The 19,950-nt window shown below is 39.7% G+C and overlaps 1 protein-coding gene and 1 pseudogene across 1 annotated transcript; one reads left to right on the top strand and one right to left on the bottom strand.

Moving 5' to 3' along the window:
• Positions 1-488: 488 nt before the first annotated feature.
• LOC149234596 (uncharacterized) lies at positions 489-4,832 on the bottom strand. The gene is made up of 3 exons (XM_089368321.1): positions 3,969-4,832; positions 1,837-3,740; positions 489-1,314 (listed from the first exon to the last, which is right to left on the bottom strand). Exons 1-3 carry the CDS (start codon positions 4,830-4,832, stop codon positions 489-491), a joined length of 3,594 nt encoding a protein of 1,197 aa, XP_089224447.1.
• A 2,316-nt stretch (positions 4,833-7,148) lies between these two features.
• On the top strand, positions 7,149-9,350 carry LOC149234595 (glucan endo-1,3-beta-glucosidase 12 pseudogene; annotated as a pseudogene).
• Positions 9,351-19,950: the final 10,600 nt, after the last annotated feature.

Raw genomic sequence — 19,950 nt, 5'->3', positions numbered from 1 at the left:
TGCCAAACGCTGGAAGCGCTGGTGGTCCTTCAATTGGGTTGCCCGTATCCAAGAACTGTGATGCCTGCAGGTGGGGAGTTCCAGCTCGTCTATAACAGTAGCAGCAACAACAATGGTGGTGGGCATCCGCTGCTGGAGGGCGTGAGGAGCCCCCACGACCAGTTCCGCGTCTGCACGGCTGTCTTTCTCTTGGCCTAGCCATGTTGGCAATGGAACAGGCTGAGTGAAACAGAGCTGCCAATGCAGGGCTTCTCCTCTCGGCACCTGAAGATAGTGCTTTGATGCCCCTTCCTTGAATAGCAGAGAATTCAAAGTCCTCAGCGTCTGCCTGAAGGCAGAGAATGTCCAGGCTCGACTGCGCAGCGTGCCTATCTTGCTGAGAATGGCGTGACCCCATACCTTCATCCAACTTAAATCCATTAACATTCCTTTGAACCTTGAGCGCCATGAATGCACCCTGCCCTCACAGCAATCCGTCTTTAATTTCATTAAGGGTTCTGAGCGGGGGCCTCCACATTTATGTCTTCGGCGGCGTCCCTGGTGTCCTTCCGCTGGCTGGCTCGTGTCATCACCTGCTGGCCATGTGGCCTAGCACTCTCTCCTGTGCTAACACCCGCATCCGGGTGGCTTGCATCTTTTTGGATGAGGCATTCGCATTCCTGTGCTTGGAGGTTGTTTTGAATGATATCCGTGGATCCTGATAGGATGACCTGATCATTTTCAACCCCTACATTGGCCAATAGGTCGGCTATCTTGTTGCCTTCTCTTCTTATGTGATTGAAAGAGATGGCTCTGTTATTTCGAAGATACTGTTCCATGATGTTTAGCCTCGCTTCTAGTCTCCAGCTGGGGGCGATTTTCCGGGCTTGGGAACCATTCTGTATGCGGGTGGCCATGTTGATGAGTAGCTGGGAATCCCCTTCCACAATCAAGGGTTGGAGATTGAGCTTTTCCGCTTGTAGGAGACCTTGCCAGAGGCCTTCTAGCTCGGCTGAATTGTTAGTATCCCACCCCATATTTCCAAAGTAGATTTGCAGGGGAGTGCCATCATGGTTCCTCAGAATTCCTCCGAATCCAGCAGCTCCAGGATTGCCTTTGGAGGCCCCATCAAAGTTGAGTTTGAAAGAACTGATGGGGGGGGCTTTCCAGCAGCTGTCATCTTTGCTGTTGCTATTGGAAGGTTGCTGCTTGTAAACTTCTTGTGGCAGTTGCAGATGCCAATTGTCGAGGATGTTTCTCTCATTGTCTATTGAGGGGAGATCCTCCTTCGACCAAGTTCTGAGCATCATAGTTTCGTTAAGATTCCCTTGAAGCCTGTGCCATATTTCATCAATATGGGAGCTTGTGTTTTTGAAGATGCGTTTATTTCGTTCCTTCCAGATGTTCCATAGGATTAGACCCGGGATGATTTTCCACAGGTGGTTGAGGATCTCACAGTTGTAGGGGCTTTTTGGCCATTGCCTGATGGTGCTGATGATGTCGTCGCCCTCTCTGCATCTTTTTTGGCATCTGAAGCTCACTTTTTCCCAGATCTGGGTGGCTAAGGGACAAGTAGCTAAAAGGTGCTGGAGGGTTTCTTCGTTTTGAAAGCAATTATGACATATAGAAGGGCCTTGGAAGCTTCTTCTCCTTAGTCTATCCCAAGTGAGGATTTTTTTATGTCCTACTAGCCAGAGGAAGTAGGAAATTTTGGGCCATGCTCCGAGCTCCCAAAGTTTGCTCCATAAGGGATCAGTCGAAGGTGGAAAATTGCTAACCAGCTTGTAGGCCTCGGCTGAGGTGTAAGTCCCCTTGGGTAGATACCCCCATCTGAGAATGTCGTGGCCTTCATGATACCGTATTCTTCGTTTTCTTAATTCTTTCTCGAGGTCTTCCATCTCCTGGCTGGTAGCGTTGGTGAGAAGTTGATTACTGTGTCTCCATTTTCTGTATCCTTGCTCCATTTCCTGTATCCAAAAATGATGGACTTTATCCCGTTGCTGCTCCTGCCTGTTAGGTATCAGAGTTGGAGGAAGAACACTAGTTAACCTGGGCAATTGGTTCCAGGCGTCTGTCCAAAATCTAGCCAATCTTCCATTCCTGATCTCCCAGAAGCTGTGCTGTTGGATTAGGTGATAGTGCTGCTTGGCGGCATTCCAAATTAACGACCCTTTTTCAGTGGGCGTGAACCTAATGAGTTCTTCTTGAGGTCTGTGGTTAGCATACTTGGCTGTCCAGATTTTGACCCAAGGCTTTTCTGGGTTGGTGATCCATTGCCACCAGATCTTGGCATTCATGATGGAGTTACTGTGCTCTGGGTCCCTAAGTCCAATGCCGCCCTTGTCTTTGGGCATGCATACAGAAGACCATTTAACCAGAGCCCATTTGCGATTTGTTGCTGAGCTGCCCCAAAGAAAATCACGCTGTAGGCTTCTAATTCTCTTTAGGACCCACTTAGGTGCTGCAAGAATAGAGAAGAGATAGAGAGGCATGGCCTGAAGGACTGATTTGATGAGCACTACCCGACTGGCGAGGTTAAGAGATCTGTAAGTCCAGAGGTTGAGGCGGGACTCAAGCTTTTCAAGGAGGGAGCTCCAAGCGGGAAGTTTTAAGGCAGAAGCAGTGAGAGGAGCGCCGAGATATTTGGAGGGTAGGGTGGCAGCGGGGAAGCCAAGAATGCGAGTGACAGCAGATTTGACCTGAGGAGGAGTATGAAAGAAGAATATCTGCGACTTGGAGGTGTTGACATGAGTTCCAGAAGCCTCAGAGAAGTCGTTGAGGAGGGATTTGAAGCGAGAAGCTTCCTGGGCAGAGGGATAACCAAAAAGCATGGTATCATCAACAAATTGCTGATGAGAGGTGGCAGGGGTGTTGTGGACCGAGATGCCTTTAAGCTGCTGAGAGTGGAGGGCATGTTTGATGTGTCTACCAAGACCCTCCGCCATCAGAACAAAAAGGAAGGGGGATAAGGGGTCACCTTGCCTAATACCTCGAGAGGGCTTGAAAGGGCGGGAGGGGATGCCATTCACCAGGATGGAGAAGTGAGTGGAGGTGATTAGGCTCATAATCCAGCGAATCCACATGGATCCAAATCCAAAAGCTTTTAACATATGATGAATGTAAGTCCAACTGAGCTTGTCGAAAGCTTTAGAGAGATCCAGTTTGAGAATCATACCTGCCTGCTTAGAGTGCTTGAGTGAATGGATTATCTCATGCGTGAGGAGGATGCCATCCATTATTTGTCGTCCTTCCACGTACCCTGACTGTTCCGGAGAGATAAGCAGAGGTAAGAGGGGCTTTAACCTGTTTGCTATGACTTTTGTTATGACTTTGTAGATGACATTACAGAGAGCTATGGGCCTGAACTTGTCAGGCGTGATGGAATTCTCCTCTTTGGGGATGAGAGTGATAAAAGTGGAGTTGAGGGAGGGGAGGAGCCAGCGCATGGCCCTGGATTCCTCAACAATCTGCCACACCTCCAATTTTATCATGTCCCAAAAGGCATGGAAGAATGTGGTGGTGAATCCATCTGGGCCTGGGGCCTTACCTTCTTTGAGCTGGGCCATTGCGTCATCTACCTCCTGTGGAAGAATGGGGCGCATTAGAAGCTCATTGTGATCCTCCGATATGATTTTTGGCACATTTCTGATTATTTTCTCAATAGCCGGTTGCCTGTCATTTATTGGTTCCTGATGGACATGTTGGAAATGGTTGAGGAGTGTCTCTTCAATTTCTTCATGCTTCTCCACTTTTTCCCCTGTCTGTTTTTGGATGAAGGGGATGGTATTGTGCATCCTTCTCTGCACCGTGGTTCTGTGGAAAAATTTGGTGTTGCGCTCCCCCTCCTTCAGCCACCTGACCCTTGATTTTTGCCTCCAGTAGATTTCCTCCTGCTTTCTCCTTTCTTCAAGCTGACTGTGAATGAGTCGCTCTTGGTTCAGGGTGGTTTCCGTGTGCCCTTCTGTGATTATTTTTTGTTGGAGATTCACCAGCTCTTGATTCAGATCTTGTTGCGCCTTAAATATGTTTCCAAAGGTCTCCCTATTCCATCTTTTTAGCTGATTTTTTAGAAATCTTAGCTTCTGTTGGAATTGATACATCTGTGCGCCTTCCGGAGGGAGGAAAGATGCCCAGGTCGTCTTGACGAAATCCTTGAATGCAGGGTGAGAAAGCCAGAAACTCTCAAAGCGGAAGGGTCTTTTTGTTTGATCCCCTGGTCTCCTCCATTGTAGAGCAATTGGCCAGTGATCCGACCCCGAGTGTGCAAGAATTTCTGCTGAGATATCTCCGCCTAGGTGCACTGAATTGTCGGAGATTAGAAATCGATCTAATTTGGAGGCGATTTGGGATTTCCCAGCTCTACGATTGCTCCAGGTGAAGGTGCCATTGCAAAATGGCATGTCGATAAGGGAAGCAGCTTGGATGAAGTCTTTGAAGCGTGCAACTTCCGGCTCCAATCTGATTCTCCCTCCTATCTTTTCCTCGCTATTGGTGATCATATTAAAGTCCCCTGCCACTATCCATAGTGGGTGACTTCTGTTATTGCTCAGGGCTTCAATAGTGTCAAGGAGCCTGATTTTACTGCCTGTATCTTGCGGAAAATAGACATTAGATAGGTTGCCATGAATATTAGTTCCCAGAATGTGGAAGACTGCTTGAATGAGATGATGAGAGGCATGAAAATCCGTGAGAGTTACCGCTTGGGAGTTCCATGCTATAGCAAGCCCTCCTGAGGCTCCCATGGCGTCTACAGCAACCGATCGACAGCCTGGCCAAGCCTTGGATAGTATGTCGCCTAGAGTAGAACTGTTACATTTGGTTTCCTGGAGAAAGCACATCTGTGGCTTTTCCATTTTGATCATGTTTTTTAACATCCTTAGTTTTCCGGGGCTGTTAAGCCCTCTTAGATTCCAGGATACGAGCTTCATGGATCAACTACTGTTGGAGGGCCTGTAGTACTTCGTTAACTTTGCATATCTGCCTGAATCAACCAGGATTTTTCCTACCTCGATAGTTCGCTGGAGATCTGTCTTCCGTCCTCTCTTTTTGGAGTCTTTTGGGCGCAGGTGGCTATCCCAATGACTGCCTGGTTGTATCCCAAGTTGGTGTTGATGATAGGCCCTTGAGATAACCATTTCGAGCTTATCAAGTTGAAGCTCTGAGATGGATTCATATGCCCTTTTTTTGCATGCTGCTTCTAGTTCCAGAATGTCCAAACCATTTAGATCTATACTCTCCGGCTCTTCGTCCATTTGCTGCACTTGCTCGCTGTCTTCCTTGTTGATTTCTGAGTCTTGGGGAACATCCTCCTTTCCATCAACTTCCATGTTCTTGTGAGACTTCTCTGGATCTTTCTGATCTTTGCTGAGGATAGAAGGGGAAGCGCTGGGGGCATGAGATTTGGAGGGAGGATCGGTGGGGGACGGGTGGGATGAAGAAGAGGGGCGCGAGGTGATGGGTTCAGAGGTGAGGGGTTGGTCTTCAGGGGTTTGGGCAAGTATATCAAAGCTGTTCTTGGATGCTGAATTTGAGGGTTTGTTTGGCTGGGGTTTGGATCCATTTTGAGGCTTTTTATGCGAGCGTTTCCTATTTGTGACTTTGGTGAAGCCATCATGGGTTTGGTTTTCAGAAGGTGCAGGGGTATTATCTTTGACATTGAGAGGGCAGTCCCTGAAGAGATGCCCCAGAGCATGGCATCTTCTGCATCTAAAGGGAACGTGCTCATAATCGAGAGGCTGGGTCCATTCTTCATCTCTGTGGGAAAGAGTAATCGACTCTGGTAGAGCTTCATTCAGGCGGATAAAAACACAGATTCGAGCATAGGATATATACTTACGCGATTTGGTTTCTTCTGCCGCTCTGATGTATTCTCCCACTCCATTTCCAATACCCTTGAGTATGTTTTCGTCCCAATATTCATCTGGAAGAGAATATAATCTGATCCATACCGGGGCCCAAGTGAGGTCTTCTTTATCTGGGTTGAATCTTGGAATCCATTCCCTCAGATAGAGTCCTGCTGCATTGAAAAAGTAAGGCCCTCCTTCCAGGACTCTGTATTTGTCCTCTAGACAGACAAAGATTGCGGTGAAGAAGCCCTTTGGCCCCAGCTGAAGGGTAACATCTCCTTTGGGTCTCCATTTCGCCGCAATCCATCCGTATAAAGCTCTTTCAGTCGGCCAGAACCCTATGAACTTCCCAATGAGGGCGTGTTCAGTCATGTACTCTATTCTCTTGTCTATGATGTCTCCAGGCAGCTCGATTCTTGGCCGTTCTTTGGCTACAGGTCGGCATGTAGAAGAGAAGATTTTCTGCCTTTGATCTGGATTTTCATGTCCTTCTGGCTCGTGACCGTCCTTGTTTATCTGGTGTCCTTTCTCGTTGTCATCATTGTGCTGCTGTTTCCCTTTGCCCAGGATTTCCTGATTTACTGAGCCAAAAATGACTGTATTTTCAGGTGGGTACTGTGAGGGGGAGGGCTCTGACGCCCCCCCCGAGGCTGATCCATTGCCTCTGCTAGTACTCTGCAGCTCTGTCACGCTGCAGCGCTTTTCTTGCAGGCTTTGTGCGTCTGCTGCGCAGTGCCGACGGCTCCGTTGAGGGTTTTTTGCTTAACCCTAGTTCCTCTCTCAATCGCAGAGCTCATCTCCGTGCAGTGTTAGTGTTCATGGCTAGAGCTATTTCCACCTCTATAGCTCCATTTATACACATCCTATGTACCACAGGGCACGGACACTCTGACATCTATTTAATTTTCAGGCAACACTTTCTGGTTAATAGTGATGCCCATTGAAACGAGCGGCATGTGTATCATGGCATGTCGTGTATCGTGTATCGTATGCTATCAATTCCCCATACCATCTGGTATTAATTGCCATGGAATGTTGTCATACGAAATAAAATACATGAGCTCGATTGCTCATCAGGTGGAATACGTATCAATATTGTAGCCATTAATGTCGTGTTATATGAATTTGAAAACGCGCTCAATATTCAAGTTCGAACTTGTAAAGGCGCTCAATATTCAAGTTTCATCTCTAAACCAGTGGTTTCACCAAATTTTGAATTGTATAATGGCGCTCTAGATTGGAATTTTGAATTTCAGAACCGGCGCTGCCATATTTTATTGAACTTGAAAGAAGCTTTGGTTGGTTATTGTTTCTTTGCTCAGCATGAGCTTCCGGAAGAGTTCGGTGCTGATCGCCATTGCGGTGGTTCTGGCTATCGTTGCCTCTGCTGGTGAGAAAACTCATTTTAGCATTTGTTTTGTAAGGGCTTTAGCTTTAATTTCTTCAATTATCGTTGTCTCTGCAGCCGGGGACCAGACAAGAAAATGCATTTTATAGTTTGGTTCGTCCAGGGTTAAGCTTTAATTTTTTCAATTATCGTTGCCTCTGCAGCTGAGAACCAGACAAGAAAATGCATTTTATCGTTTGGTTCATCAACTGTTTAAGCTTTAATTTGTTCGATTATTGTTGCCTCTGTAGCTGAGAACTAGACATGAAAATGCATTTATCGTTTGGTTTGTCAGGGGTTTTAGCTTTAATTTCTTCGACTATAGTGCCTCTGCAGCTGAGAACTAGACAAAGAAAATGCATTTTATAGTTTGGTTCGTCAGGGGTTTTAACTTTAATTTCTCTGATTATCGTTGCTACTGCAGCTGATAAAATGCATTTTCTTGTCTTGTTCGTCCGGGGTTTTTGCTATAATTTCTTCGACTATCGTTGCCTCTGCAGCGGTTTTAGCTTTAATTTCTCTGATTATCGTTGCTTCTGCAGCTGAGAAAATGCATTTTCTTGTCTGGTTCGTCAAAATTTCTTTTTGAGCTTTGATTTCTGTGATTGACCGAGTAAATTTCATTTTTTGTTTTGTTTTGGTTTGCAGGGGCTGGCACTGTGGGTATCAACTATGGTCACAAAGCAGACAATCTTCCCCCGGCTTCCAAGATAGTGCCGCTGATCAAGAGCCAAGGCATCAAACAAGTTGAAGCTCTACGATGCAGACCCTGCAGCGCTACATGCATTCAGTGGTACCGACATTAAAATCACCATTGCCCTTCCCAATGAGCAACTCTCCAACGTTGCTCGTCGTCTTTCGCGAGCCTATGCCTGGGGTCCAGCAGAATGTGGTTGCCTACGTTCCAGGCACCCAGATCACGGCCATAGCTGTCGGCAATGAAGTCTTGGCCAATTCTAATGATTTCACCTCCTACATTGTCCCTGCCATGAAGAATATTCACATGGCTCTCGTCAAATACAACCTCGACGAAATTATCAAAGTGTCAAGCCCCGTTGCCACCAGTGTGCTCCAGAACTCTTTCCCGCCATCAACCGGACTTTTCAAGAGCGACCTTGTGGAGACCACGATAAAGCCAATGCTCGATTTTCTAAGCCAAACGGGGTCCTCTCTCATGGTCAATGTCTACCCTTTCTTTGCCTACTAGGGCGATGCCAACGATATTTCTCTGGACTACGCACTCTTTCGCCCCAGTGCCAAAGTCCGGGACAACAACACTGGGTTCCTGTACACGAACCTCTTTGAAGCACAGCTCGACGTAGTGTTCTCTGCAATGTTGGCCCTTGGGTATAAGAACCTCGACATTGTCGTGTCTGAGACTGGGTGGCCATCTAAGGGCGACGAGGGTGAAACCGGTGCTAACCTCAACAACGCTGCACCCTACAATGGGAACCTCGTCAAGAATGTCCTCTCCAACTCTGGAAGTCCACTCAAGCCCCAGGCCTCTCTAGACACCTTCATTTTTGCTCTCTTTAATGAAAACCAGAAGCCCGGTCCCACATCGGAGTGCAACTATGGCTTGTTCTACCCAACCAAAGAACACGTCTACAATATTGCTCTAACACCTGCAGCCATGAACAACCAGGCGCCCACCTCTGGAAGCAATTCCTCTTCCACCCGGGCCACCTCTGTGCAGCATCATCGCAGCAACAGGACAACCCCAGAAGGAGCATCCGAGACGTGGTGCGTTGCAAATTCCAAGATCGATACTAGTAAGCTCCAGGCGGCATTAGACTATGCAAGTGGAGAAGGGGTTGCGGATTGCAAGCAGATTCAGCCTGGGACGTCTTACTACAACCCTAACACGTTGGAAGCCCATGCTTCATATGCTTTTAACAGTTATTATCAAAAGAAAAGCCGCAAGACTGGAACGTGTGACTTCCAGGGCGCTGCCTATGTCATTACCCAGTGTCCAAGTAAGTTCATATATTATCCTAGGATTAGCTTACTTTTTGTCTACATATGCGCTACCATTATTGAAGGTCTTTTGATGATTAATTTTATGATGTGTTTTTTATCTTGTAGTTGTAGAGTATGGCGATTGCAAATTCCCGACAGGTTACTACTTTAGTTCATAGAAGATCAGTAGTACTATATTTTAGAATCATCTCTTGTGAACTTTCTAGAGTGCTTGCAGGGCTCGATTTCGTTCCGTTTTGTATGTATATGAAGGGGCGTATCATTCTTATTATGAAATCAATATTCTTGATTATAAAAAACGTGTTGTCAAAATGGTTTAAATTTGATTTGCGTTTAACACCTTGGTTGAAATAGTGTTCCCCAATCGACATCCGGGCATAGATAAATCTCCAACACTGGATATTCTTGCTTCTTAAACATAAACTTCAGGTTTTAACTCAATTTATTAACTTTCCTAAGATCTAAAGGGGTCGTTTAGCGTTTTGACCCTTAAGTAATGAAATGGTTTGCTAAGGAATCTGTATGAAATGGTTTTCTAAAGAATCCGTGATTCTAATTTGGTATTTTTCTTAAATATATTGCAAGCATATTTTGGGATTTACAAGTTTGGGTTGGAATTACAAATTTCAGTTTGGAAAATTCTCTAAAAAAAAGTTTCTAAAGGAAGGATTTACAAATTTTTGTTGGAATTACAAATTTGAGTTGCGAATATTTCATAATCAACAAATTTTTGTTGGAATTATAAATTTGAGAGGAACTACAAATTTAAATTGTAAATATTTCATAATCTACACAAAGAGAATTTTGTTTTTAATACATTCAAAACCAGTTTTAAATAACAAAAATCTATATTCTTAACCAATATTTTTTAGATTTCAAGGACATTGATGCCAGAATTTACACTGATTTTCTATTAGGGCACATGATTTTCCATTAGAGTTGTGTGTTTTAGGGATAGGAACTCAATTAATTGCTATTGAACTACATTTTTTTATGTAACTCTTTGACTTATTTCCATCATGATTATATACTTAGAGGTGCTTATGAATACAAAAATTTAATCAATTAAACTAAACCTTTTTTTATGTAACCCTTTAACTTACAACTCCCGACCTTTTTTTATGTAATGCTTTGACTTAAGAACTCCTAACTTGGTCACTGACTGTGATGTAAAATCTCAATACAATTATTAAATTATCTCAAAAATTATGCCTTCAAAACCAATTTTAAGCAACAAAGATTTATTCTTAACCGATTTTTTTTTCCCGATTCCAATCATAAACTCCAAAACATCTTTAAACAAATCACAACTAATTAATTACATAACAATTAATTTTGTTTAGAATCTATTAAATATTAAAATCTACATTTGATCTATATATTCAAAACTAAATAATGACATAACAAGTGACTGTGTTAAAAACCTATTAAATACTAAAATCTACCTTCAATCAATGCACATCAACGCACATTCTTACCGAACCACAATAAAAAAGAAATGTTGTTAAGAAAAGTTGTTATATATGTGAACATTTCCCACTCTCATTTTCCGAACTGCAACTCATATATCTTACAACATTTCATACATTTTAGCCTCAACTTTCTAATCTATAATCCTGGACCATATTTCATAGCTTCAACTTCCCATTCTACAATACATGATGAAATGGTAATACTTCCACTAAGGTTCACAATCCGCATTTTAGTGAGATGGGTGACTATATTTCATTGCAACATTTTTGCTTATAAATATTTTTTAATTTAAAATTTTAAACTACATCATTCAAACCTAAATTAACTTTAAGATATAATGTTCAAATCTCATAATTGTAGAACCATTATTATAGCTCTATACCCCACACTTCAATGATCATGTTATTGTTCTTTAATTTTTATTATTGTTAAAGCAGTGGTAGAATTTAAAGTAAATGACCTTCCTGTGATGTATAAATGATTTTAATGAAATTTATTATATTAATTATTTAATTAAATAATTTATTGAATATTAATTAAATAAATTAAATAAATAAATAATTATTGTTTTTAATATTAGTAATTATATTAAAACATGTTATTTTTTTTCTTTTTGAAAAAGTTACAAAATTATATTATTTTCATGTTTTCTTAAACATTTTTTATAATCAGTTTTCAAATGAAATATTTTTAAGTTTAAGATAAAATATTTAGTTAATAAGCTATTAGTTCTTAACTTTATTAGATCTAGTGCATTAAAAAAAAAATTCACTTATCTATTCAAATAATGTGTATGTTTTTCTTACTTGTTAAAAATAGATTAAATAGAATGATCAAAATCACTAAAAAGTTATCTCTGATTAGAGATAGGAAATATCTAAATGAGGAGATCTCTTGTTCCAACCATTAATTCATGAAAAACATTATAATATTCTGAAATGTTTCCATTCTTATTTTCTATCAAAAAGTCAACTTTAGATAAACTATGAGCTTCCATATTCCTCTCCCTATACAAAGATTAGGATGGTTGAAAACACTTCCAAGTTTTATCCTTTCAATTACGATATGAGTAATTGGTCATGGCCGCAGCCAGATAAACATGTTCAGCATCTTCTGGGCTTGTTGCACGGGCTGATTGTCTATGTAGATGATCAAATCGACCCCAACGGCCCAGACGAAGGAGCAGAAAATGACGTCAAACGCATCCCTCGTGCAGTGGAATTAAGAAATGCTGGGATCAAATTTGAGCGATCGGATGGAGGCATCAAGAAGATTAGATTTGAGGCTAAGAGAGCCACAATTTGTCTTCCGCCGATATCACAGACCAGATAGAGGTACTCTTCCATAACCTAGTAGCGTTTGAGGTGTGCAAGGCATCTAAAATCAATTATGTGACGTGTTACCTGAGTTTGATGGACGAGCTGATCAACTCTGATGAAGACGTGGCTGTGATGAGAAGAAGTAACATCGTTACAAATTACCTTGGGAGCGACGCAGAGGTTGCCGATCTCTTCAATGGTCTATGTAAGGGAGTCACCGTTAGCCGGGTAGATGTACTCGGGCAACTGAAACGACAAGTGAATGTTTAGTACAGAAGTAAATTCAAGGTTTGGTTTGCCGAGCTCATGAAGGAGCATTTCTCATTGCCGTGGAGAAGTTTAGCTCTGGCGGCGGCAATTATTGTAGTGTTGCTTACCACTGTGCAAACCCTCTTCTCAATATTCTCAGTATATAAACCATGATCTCAGGTGGCCTTTCAAATGATTTTTCTTTTTCAAATCACTGCATTACAATAGTATGTGATTCGGTGCTTTCTATTTATTTTTTCAGACTAAAAAAACAGACTTTCATTCCTTAACATAGAAAGTTACACATTTTCATGGATTATATCAGATCGTACTTAACATAGAAAGTTACATATTTTCATGGATTATATCAGATCGTACTAAGAAGATAACATTGAAATCTACGGATCAACACTTCAAAGAAGAAGATTGTCCACAGAACAATTTTTCAACCTGAGAAGAGCCAGAAAGCAAGAAAAACAGGGGATCCGTGCAGATCCGATGCTTTTCTGCTTATTAAGTGATTTGCATGTTGATGGTTTTAACAAGTACAAAATGTAGAGGATGAGTTAAAGTGTACGATAAGTTCTTTTGAATATTTTATTCAAACTGTTTTTGCTGCCTTTGGGTTTGGCAATGAAATCATGAATGGGCTTTAGTTGTAGTGATTAGCAGGTTGATTGTCAATTGTATGAATATTGTGGACATGTACAAAAACAATTAGAAATTTTGTTGCACATAGCAGATTTCCAGTACCTCTTACCCTTTCTCTTGATCCATGGATTTAATTGTTGAGTTGCTTTTTAAAATTAAAACCCTTTCGCTCGATCCCATGGATTATGGATTTAATTGTTGAGTTGCTTTTCAAAATTAAAAAACACTTTTAAAAAACTGCATTATTTATATCCATGAAAGAGACACTATGAGACTAATGAACAATTGTTTATATCACTTCATTTTCAGCAAACTCATGTTATGAGACTAATGAATAATTGTTTATATCACTTCATATTCAGCAAACTCATGTTTTAGTAGTACGAATAGAATTATGATTTATATGCTTTTTACATCACAAATATCATTTATCCAAGTTCAATGAAGTTAAGATGGCCTGTTGTCCTCGTACTTGTTACACACTTCAGTTGTATTTTTAAATTTTTTCCAAACCAGATCATGAGTGGCAGTATCAATAACATTCGAAATATTTGAGTTCATATTTACATGAGTCATATTGGCAGTCAGGGCTTGTCTTTTTGCTTTTAGATACTACTGTCTACTTCGATTGTAAACCATGTCGTGTACAAATAGATTTTCAACTAATCATGTATATATTCAGAAATTTAAGTGTCAAATTTCATGCAACAGATAATATTATGAGTTTATATTTACATGAGTCATAAATAGAGATATTATCATTTTTGTTGTATTATTTTTGTTGGTGTTTTTAACTCTAAATAATGGAAAAATTTATCTTAATTTAGTTGTCAAACCAGTAATAGAGACAATCATTGCTATCTTCAAATGTTAGTTGACTCATCACTATTATTCAAGGACAACCGCACCACTTGTAAGTACCCACTTGTGGCCCTTAAAGGGTTAGGCCTTCAGTTAGTACCCACTTGTGGCCCTTAAAGGGTTAGGCCTTCAGTTATGCTAGATTCCTCTGGGTCTCGGGCATTTAATTTATTTCCTTACCTCTGAAAAGGTCTAGCTCTTAGCCAAGAAAAAAAGAATCACGACAATACTCCAAGCCCATATTTTTATTGTTCCTTTTTTTTAAATAGTGTGAAAATCTATTATAACTGAATTGTCAAACTGAGAATGAGGAAAACCATCACTATTTGCTATCCATGAATGCAAGCTGACTCATCATTGTTCGGAGTAGCTCTTAGTCAAGAAAAAATAATTTCAGCACAATACTCCAAGCCCATATTTCTATTGTTCTTATTTTTTCTTTTTAAATAGTGGAAAAACCTATTATAGCTGAATTGTCAAACCAAGAATGAGGACAACCATTACTATTTGCTATCCATGAATGCAAGCTAGCTCATCATTGTTATTCAAGGAAAACCACACCACTTGGATTACCCACTTACTCGTGGTCCATAAAGGGTAGGCTTTCACTCCTCGCAAATACCCTTGATTCTTATGCCATTAACTTAAGTCTTAACTGAATAAAAATAACTCTTAAATATATAAAATTTTTATTTTAATTTTATATTTCTAATTATTTGTAACTACAATTAAAATTTTTAATATATTTATATATCATATTTACAACAAATTAAAAATAAAAAGATATGAAAGTTATCTCATTAAATAAAAAATATAATATAATATAATAATTTGAAAGTTACAAAAATACCAAATACATTGAATGGAATAAGATCGGAAAAATTACCTAAAATAGATTTGAGAGGACTTATTTCTTACTTTTTATAATCTTGGATATTCTATAACAACTTTGAGTTCATTAACGTCAAGGTAATGAAACTTCTATTTAACAATACAAATACATGTAAGCATTTATGTAACTAAATTTAAAAAATAATAAATTTCAATTACAGTGAATGTGATTATTTCTTCACAGCCTCATGGGCTCATTACTTTGAGCTAGGGAAAGAAATTAAAGCTTCTTTTGATCATTTTTAAAATTCAAAATGTATGTAAGTTGCTATAGGTGTATATTGCATTTTAACTTAGGTGTTATATTTATATTTCAAACTATATGAAATAGATAAGCTTTAACACTTTTACCATGTAAAAATTTAAAAATTAATATATGAAAATAATGAAATTAAAATTAAAATATGTATTTATGTTTTTATAAAAGGAAAAATATGTTTTTTTTATATTTTTAGAATAGAATAAAAAAGTGTAAGTTTTTGGTTACATGGTAGTTTATTTGATTTTTTTATGAAACATTTTGATTTTAACATCTAAATTATGTTTCAGTTATACTTAAAGAAGAAAGACTAATTAGTCATTGGAAAAGAAAGATTAAAGAGATTAAAAGAAAATATTAACAATATAACACTATTGTGGAATTTAGAACAGGTACAAATGCCAACATCCAAAATTAAAGCTTCCTTTGAGAGTAGATCTATAAGAACAATATGCTCCTTGTAATCGTGAAGGATCTTAAGATCTTCAAACTGTTGTTGTAATAATTGGATCTTCCTTTTCCATGATTCCAAGCAAAGGATTCGGAGATCCACCTTTCCATTGAACCAGCTCACTATTATTTTAGAATCACCAATTAGTTTGAAAACCTTCACCTACTTCCACAAATCTAACCTTAAAGCACACCACATAGTAATCAACTCAACAACAAAGTTCGTTCCATTTCCAATGCCCAACTAACATTATAGAACCACATTATTAGGGAATAGAATGGAAACGTCGACCCTACAATTATCCCTTTGATAACAACCATGAAAGAAACCCCATACATTTCCTTCAAATAACACTAGCTCCCTTATACTTCTTATCTTCTTTCATTTCAAGGGCTTGACATATTCCAAAAATGAAACTCTATAATTATGTGAAATTATTGTTGAGCATACAACATCATTCTAAAAAAAAAACTATTTATCCCTAATCAAATGCATCACATCATAAATGTGGGGATAAATTTAAAAGAGGACAAACTAAATCTCTGAACCTAAAGCCACAAACTTTCTTTAACAGAATTTCCAAACCACCAACCTTTTGTTTTAAGGACTAACAAAACCTCTTTCCAAACAGTCTTAACAAAAGGGAAAAAAAAAATAAATGGTCAATAGATTCACTGTTCTGAAAACATAAAATACAAAATCTGTGACCTTCCCATCTTTTTATTGCTAAAAAATCCCAACTAAGAATATTCATTTCAAGGAGAAGTGATAAACAAGATGACATTTCTGGAGTCCTTGACATTTCCAAACTAAATCAAACCACCATTGTGAATTACAAGACATATTTTGCTTAATCAAAGCATGGTATCCATGCTTTGCTGAAATAACCCCACATTTCTTGTTTTTAGACCAGGAAAGACTATCTTCTTCATCCCTATTTAAAAAAATACTTGCTTTCCCCAAATTCATAAAAAAAAAATATTCCATTCACCTATAAAAACAGGGAAGATCTATAAATCTTGAGTAGACGCCCATAAATGATTATCAACATCTGAGGGATCATATCTAGCCACAACTACAATATAATAAACATCGTGAGAATTTAGAAATTCCACCAGATCTGCAGACATCCTATGCCTACCATCACACCCAATCCATGGATATTGTCCAATTAATATGTTCCTGCCATTTCCAATTTCCACGTGCTCCATTTTTCCATAACATGTATCCCTCAGGCCACATCTCTCCAAATCATTGACCCAACCCCTCATCGATTTTGACTATCATCTCAACCATACCTCCATTGTGTTATCCTTTGGGTAATTTAACCTTATGACCGAGCTCCTGTAACAACCCCTGGTTGATTTCCTATGCAAATAAATAAAAATAATAACCAAGGTCACGCGACACATATTGCAAATAGAATGTTTAGTAAAACATAGTGATGGGGATCATTGGTGATGAATTAATGACTATGAGAATTGGCAAAGACAAAATGGAATTTATTTATGAAAATAATGGAAAATAGGAGAAAAGGGAGATGAAAGGTCATAGAATTGCATGTGAGGAAAATTCAAGGAAACATAAAGGAAAATGAAGAAAATAGAGGCCTCAATGATAAAAAGGATTCCGAGGATTAGTTCACGGGTTTTGTGAGTTCAGTCTTTGACAATCTCATTATTTTTTCTCTCTCTCTCATAATCTTGCACAGTTAGAGAAATCTTGGAGCATGCTTGGAGCACTCTAGTCTTCATGGATTTGGAGAAAGAAGGCAAAGGAAAAGTAAGAAATGGCAAGGGGATAGAAGGATCAACAACTACAGCGGGATTGCCTTGCAAGTATCGAGTTTCATGTATGATTTCCTTGTTAGTTTTGGCATGCATGGTATATGCATTTGGTTATTTAGTTATAATATGTCATTGATATGGAGGATTACCTGGATTGATAGTGTTTTTTCCTAGCCTTTCCATTTCTTGGATAACCATGGTATTGTGGGTTTTTCCACATGTTTCTGATTGCTGCCCAGGTTCCTTATAGTTGTGGGTTGAGTTACTAGTTCCTCGAGCCGTTCGTTGGAACAAATGATCTAGAGCCTTGGAACAACTTGGGTTGAGTTACTAGTCCTGGAGCCTTGGTTGGACAAACGCTCTGGAGCCCTGGAAGGTTATGGGTTGAGTTATTAGTTCCTGGAGCCATAGTTGGGACAAACGCTCTGGAGCCCTGGAAAACTTGGGTAGAGACCAATCTAGTTGGTGTTAGTGATGTCTGACTATTGTAGCTGCTACAACCATCCTCCAAAATTTTTCCTGTGCTTTGATTTTGGAGCCTTATTTCTGTCCACAGAAGCTTATCTTCTATTGTCGTCAAGTATTCATGGTATGTTCAAGACTTATCTTTTTATATGGTAATTGTGACTCTTTGTTTCGACCTTGATTTGAACTTTTACAACTACAAGCAACCTTCTGACTACACCTTGCAACATTGCTGAGATTGCCTCCAGAAATTGCACAATCTTGGAAGGCAGGCCAACCTTGCCTCCAAAAATTGCGCAATCCCTCTTGGCAGGCCAACCTTAAGCTTGAGAACTGTACAGTGCTAGATGATAGCCCAGACTTGATGATGAAAACTACACAAACCATCCCTTGAGTTCAAAGACCGCACAATCCACTGAGTCAAGAAGTTTCCCAGTCCTTGGAAATTACGCAATCCTTCTTGGCAGTGTGCATGAAAGTTTACCAAAAAAATAAAAAATAAAAAACATCCCTAGAAAATAGGGATTCACTAATTAGTTTCCCGAAGGTGACACACTCACTATTTTTGGAACTTTCCGCCAAGTGTCACTTTTTCCTTGATTTTAGGCATGTACGTCATCAGTCTAGATCTATTTAATAGACACCTGTGGAGCGCATTTGTACATTTGATCTTGGAGCTCTAGCATTTCCAAGGAGATCGAGGATCCTTTGGTGGAGTTTGCGGAGATTTTCCAAGTGACTTTTGCTTTTGTCTCCTTTTGTCGCTTTTTCTGTCACTTTTTGTCGTTTGGCTTTTGTGAGTGTCGCTTTACTTTTTATTTTCATGGTTGCTATATTTTTAATGTATATTAGCTTTTACAAGTGTTTCTTTAGTCTGTCATTCACCTTTCACAAGTGTCGCATTAGTTTTCTTATTTTTTCCCGTTAGTGGTTGTCATTGCGGTGACTCTTCTTTCATGTTTGTTTTCCCTTTTTCATGTTAATATTTCGCACTTGTTTTGCACTAATATATCCATACTTAGTCATATATGCACTTTAAAATGCACAATCACTCAAATCTTCTTGTTTCCCAGACTCTCACTGGGCCAATATGCCCTTCCCTTGGCCAGTTTCACCTTCTCTAGTTGGGAATTTTGCAAGTCTGGAGCTAAATATGCAATCCTCGCCTCTGAGACTAAGAAATGTGTAGTACATGCTGACCTAACTGTGCATTAGTCAGTTCCAAGGCTCGGGTCTGCCACCTTGGCCACTGAGACTGTGAGATGCATAGGCTCTCCCACAATCTGCCTAGGTTGGACTGCGAATTGTTCCGTCTCTAGCCTCAAGCTGCATCACTAGCTGTTGAGATTACACAATGTGTAGTTTCCACAAAGAATCTCCCTCCCTTCACTTCTAGAATTGCATAATTTTCCTAGTCAATGCATGTGGTTGTGCCTGATCTTGATTTGTAAGTTGTTTTGTTGAAGCTAATTTATTGTCTACCATGAGTGCTTTTTCCTCTCTTGGGTATTACAGGTGTTGGCCATTTTTCTTCATCATCCACTGTTATCTGGCACTGTTAAGGCCTTTCCTTGTAGATTCTTTGAATTTTCTTAAGCTATTCTGGCACGTTATGATGCATCAATTGTATTTTCTCTATGAACTTCCTTGCCTTATCGATGTCACTATGACCATCGATGGAAACATCTTTCTCAAAGATTAAATCCAATGGCGGTCTTGGCCAGTACCCATAACATGCCTCAAAGTGATCATGATCTGAAATACGTACAACTCTGATTGCTAGAGTGTTGAGAACACCAATTTTCTGAGAAGGATGGTGGTGAGAGTTGGCATGTAGGTAATGTTCTGTGTGTGTTTTCTTACGATAGACCTGGATAGATATGGAACCATATTGGTTTCTATTGATTAGGATGTCAAAAAAGGGAAGGCTTCCATTTTCTTCCAATTCCATGGTAAACTTGATGGAATTGGATTGACTGTTTAGGTGATGCAAGAACATGTTTAATTTTTCTTTCCCATGGGGCCAGATAATGAAGGTGTCATCGACAAATCTTTTCCACAGTTTTGGTTTTAATGGGGAAGATTCAATGGCTCTGTTTTCAAAGTCCTCCATAAAGAGATTGGCAATGATGGGAGATAGAGGAGATCCCATGGCTACACCACAGGTTTGTTCATAAATTTCATCTTTAAAGCTGAAGAAGGTTGATTTGAGACAAACCTCTATTAATTGGGCCATGTCAGAGGTTGTGATTTTATGGATTACTTTCATGGCTTCATCTATGGGAATGTTGGTGTATAGAGCTTTAACATCAAAACTGACTAATAAGTCATTCGGTTCTAGGTTTAAGTGTT

The sequence above is a fragment of the Pinus tabuliformis genome, chromosome 8, assembly GCF_031772625.1.
Source record: "Pinus tabuliformis cultivar Carrire ecotype Pingquan chromosome 8, CPIR1, whole genome shotgun sequence".
Lineage (NCBI taxonomy): Eukaryota > Viridiplantae > Streptophyta > Pinopsida > Pinales > Pinaceae > Pinus > Pinus tabuliformis.
The sequence above is the reverse complement of the archived record's forward strand: the minus strand, read 5'-3'. Positions and strand labels throughout refer to the sequence as shown.

What these genes read in the sequence shown, in the direction of transcription:
- LOC149234596 (XM_089368321.1), bottom strand. Translation starts at nt 4,832, where the DNA reads ATGGAAAAGCCACAGATGTGCTTTCTCCAGGAAACCAAATGTAACAGT. An exon ending in AAGATCTGAATCAAGAGCTG is followed by an intron (nt 3,741 to 3,968) that starts GTGAATCTCCAA and finishes ATCCAAAAACAG; the next exon opens with ACAGGGGAAAAAGTGGAGAA. An exon ending in TTAAGAAAACGAAGAATACG is followed by an intron (nt 1,315 to 1,836) that starts GTATCATGAAGG and finishes AATATGGCACAG; the next exon opens with GCTTCAAGGGAATCTTAACG.